This window comes from Chondrus crispus, genomic scaffold (assembly GCF_000350225.1).
Source record: "Chondrus crispus Stackhouse genomic scaffold, scaffold_118, whole genome shotgun sequence".
In the NCBI taxonomy this organism is placed as follows: domain Eukaryota; phylum Rhodophyta; class Florideophyceae; order Gigartinales; family Gigartinaceae; genus Chondrus; species Chondrus crispus.
Window position 1 is genome coordinate 25,034 of NW_005178987.1, and position 2,872 is coordinate 27,905.

General features: G+C 60.4%; 1 protein-coding gene; it reads left to right on the top strand.

Annotated features, from left to right (window-relative positions):
• Window positions 1-1,508, top strand: part of CHC_T00001889001 (hypothetical protein) — a 2,703-nt gene extending 1,195 nt beyond the window's left edge. The window contains 2 exon segments of the mRNA XM_005712942.1: window positions 1-395; window positions 396-1,508. The exon segment at window positions 1-395 is cut by the window's left edge and continues 1,195 nt beyond it. Coding sequence (XP_005712999.1) covers window positions 1-395 — 395 coding nt within the window. The 3' untranslated portion in view covers window positions 396-1,508.
• The last annotated feature ends 1,364 nt before the right edge of the window (window positions 1,509-2,872 follow it).

Genomic DNA, 2,872 nt, shown 5'->3' on the forward strand with positions numbered 1-2,872 from the left:
CACCGCCCCGTGGGCCGCGCTGCGCGCCGCCCACGCCCAAGTCACCGCCGCCGCGGGCCCCGTTGACGTCCTGCTGCTCGTCGCCGGCGTCAACCATGCCGGACGCCCCTTCCTTGAGCTCCCGCCCGCAGACCTCGATGCCGTCCTCCACACAAACCTCCTCGGCCCCACACGCCTTATTCACATCGCACTCACACACCCCTCCGCGCGCGGCCGCCGCCTCACCGTTGCTATCGTGTCCTCGCTCGCCGCGTACCGCGGCGTTGCCGGCGCCTCCGTGTACGGCGCGAGCAAGGCGGCTGTATCCGTCCTCGCCCAGGCCCTACGCGTCGAGCTGTATGATAAGCCCGTCGACATCGTCTGCGTCCACCCCGGATTCGTCGACACAGATATGATCCGCGGCCTCACGCATCCTAAACCGTTCGTCGTTGACGAGCGCCGCGCAGCGAAAGAGGTACTGGAGGCCGTTGTGCGGGGGGATGGCCACCATGCCTTCCCGTGGATCATGGAGAATGTTGTGCTCAGATTCTCCCGCATGCTGCCAGACCCCGTGTACGAGTTCGTTATGGCCAGGATCGCGCGGTGATGACGCGTGTTTGTGTGTGTTGTGTGCAACACCGTCTTCGCATCACTACTGTACCCGTGGCGCGCTACCACGTGCACCTGGCCTAGTTGGGGGGATCACATCAGACGGTCTCGGGGCATAGATGCGCTATCTCAGGGCCTCTCTAGGTCACTACCCGCTACGCACCCTTCTTCCTCTCTCAACCGAGTACACAGTATTGAGTGCATGGTTGCCGGATCCCCGTTGTACCGTATACGTCATGCCCAGGCTCGATATTTGACAGAATATCTTTGTCGTAGCACAGCATCCCCTCCTCCGCTACGGGGTTGTGCACTGTCACGTGTGCGGGTTGCTGAGTTGAGGGGACCGCATTGCGCGGGTTCGGGCATAAAATATCTCAGTTGTCGGCACGTCCTCCCGCTCAAGTGATTACAGAAATATCTGGGGTGTTGCTGGATGCGATGTATACGCGATGGGCAGGCCCGTGAACTGACGCAAGTATCTGTGTCGAGGCATAACATCGCGACGGCCTCGCTGCGGGTTGAGGGAATAGCATTGGACAGGTTCGGACATAAACAAATATCTCACATCCTGGTACGTCCTTCCTCTCAAGTGATTACAGAAATATCTGGGGTGTTGCTGGATGCGATGTATACGCGATGGGCAGGCCCGTGAACTGACGCAAGTATCTGTGTCGAGGCACAACATCGCGACGGCCTCGCTGCGGGTTGAGGGAATAGCACTGGACAGGTTCGGGCATAAAGAAATATCTCACATCCTGGTACGTCCTTCCCCATGGAAGTGGTGTATCGGGGAGTTGGTGGATGCGTTGTACAGTACAGTATGCAAACTATGGACAGGCTCTTGCACTGGCGGTACATGTAGTTTGGACAGAACCTCTATCGCCTCGCTGCAGGTTGAGGCGTAAAATACGTTGCTCATCGGTGTGTTGTTCCCCTCTCAAGTGATTGCAGAGTATCGGGGGATTCGCCTGATGCTGTGTAAAACGTCATGGTCAATCTCGTCAAGTGAGTTAAGTGGTTTGTTGTTCACAACACCTCCTCCACGTTGCCACGGTGCGCTGGCAGGTTGCTTGCTGCTGAGCGCGTGCAAATGGGGTGAGAGGATCGGTAAATTAAAGGACCGGTTGCGCGAGATTAAAAACACCTGGGATATCGCTCATGTCTCCCCCAGGTAAGTAACGTTACCGCACGCCGCATCTGTGGAGTTGGCCGCCGCCGTGCTACGTCAATGACCGGCTCGCGCACTGGCGGTCCGTGCAGTTGCAGTTGCACACGCCCGTCTGCCGCGTGCGGGTCGCCGCGCTGCCGCGCTGCCGCGCGCGGGTGGCGCGTTTGCGCGGATGGCATTGGGCGGGGATGCGGGGCGGCCAGATATTTTGCAAAATCTGGGCGGCCCCACTCCTGCGTGTAATGTTACAAGTATACCTTGTACAGGAAGGCGTCTCCCGGAGTTTCTCCCCGCGGAGACGCGCGGTGCCCGGGACGTTGACGCGGCGCCGCGGAGCAAGGCCGGGGCGCGACAGGCGCAGCGCGGCATGGCGGGCGCGGGCGGAGGTGCGCACACGTGGTGGCCAAGGCTCGCCAACGTCTGGGTGCAACGTCTCGTTGCCCACGCGCCCCCCTTCCCGGGCCCCCTTCCCGGGCCCGGCGTCGCCCGTCGCCTCCGCGTGCGCGCGGGTGCGTGCTCTGTAACTTTACGGGAACCTGTGCCATGCCGCCCAGGTCGTGTCCCTGGTAATGTTACCCGCCGTGCCACGTGCCCGTCCCGCTTCATTGCTGGCGGTGTCAGCGCCGCGTGCTGTAATGCGCCCTTCCTCGATCCCCACGTCACCACGTGGACCACGTGGTGATCCAATCAACCACGTCAGTTCTGCCAAGTTACCTCCCAGTTGGCCCCCCGCCTTTTGCCTCCGTACGCCGCTTTTTCCCTCCCGCTGCCGCACACGGAAATCCATCCCGCCGCATCTATCGCTTGGCGCCCCGCCCCGCCCTCCAAATTCCAATTCCGAAAGCCCCTGCGTTGATACCGCACCGCACCGCCCCCATTGCGCCCCTCTCTACTCCACATCCGCCCTCCCCCGCCCCACTGACAGCCCCACACACGGTATAACTCTGGAAAGAGAGAAACAAAGTAGGCCGTTGTACGTTTAGCTCGCGTAACCTTGAGTCCTTAGAGAGCACCAATAAAATTTCTCTTCCGAATGTTCCCTTGACTTCGACTCAGTAGCATAGTCCCGTCAAAAAAAAGAAAAAATTTTAAGTCGACGCCGGCGAGTGCGGTGAA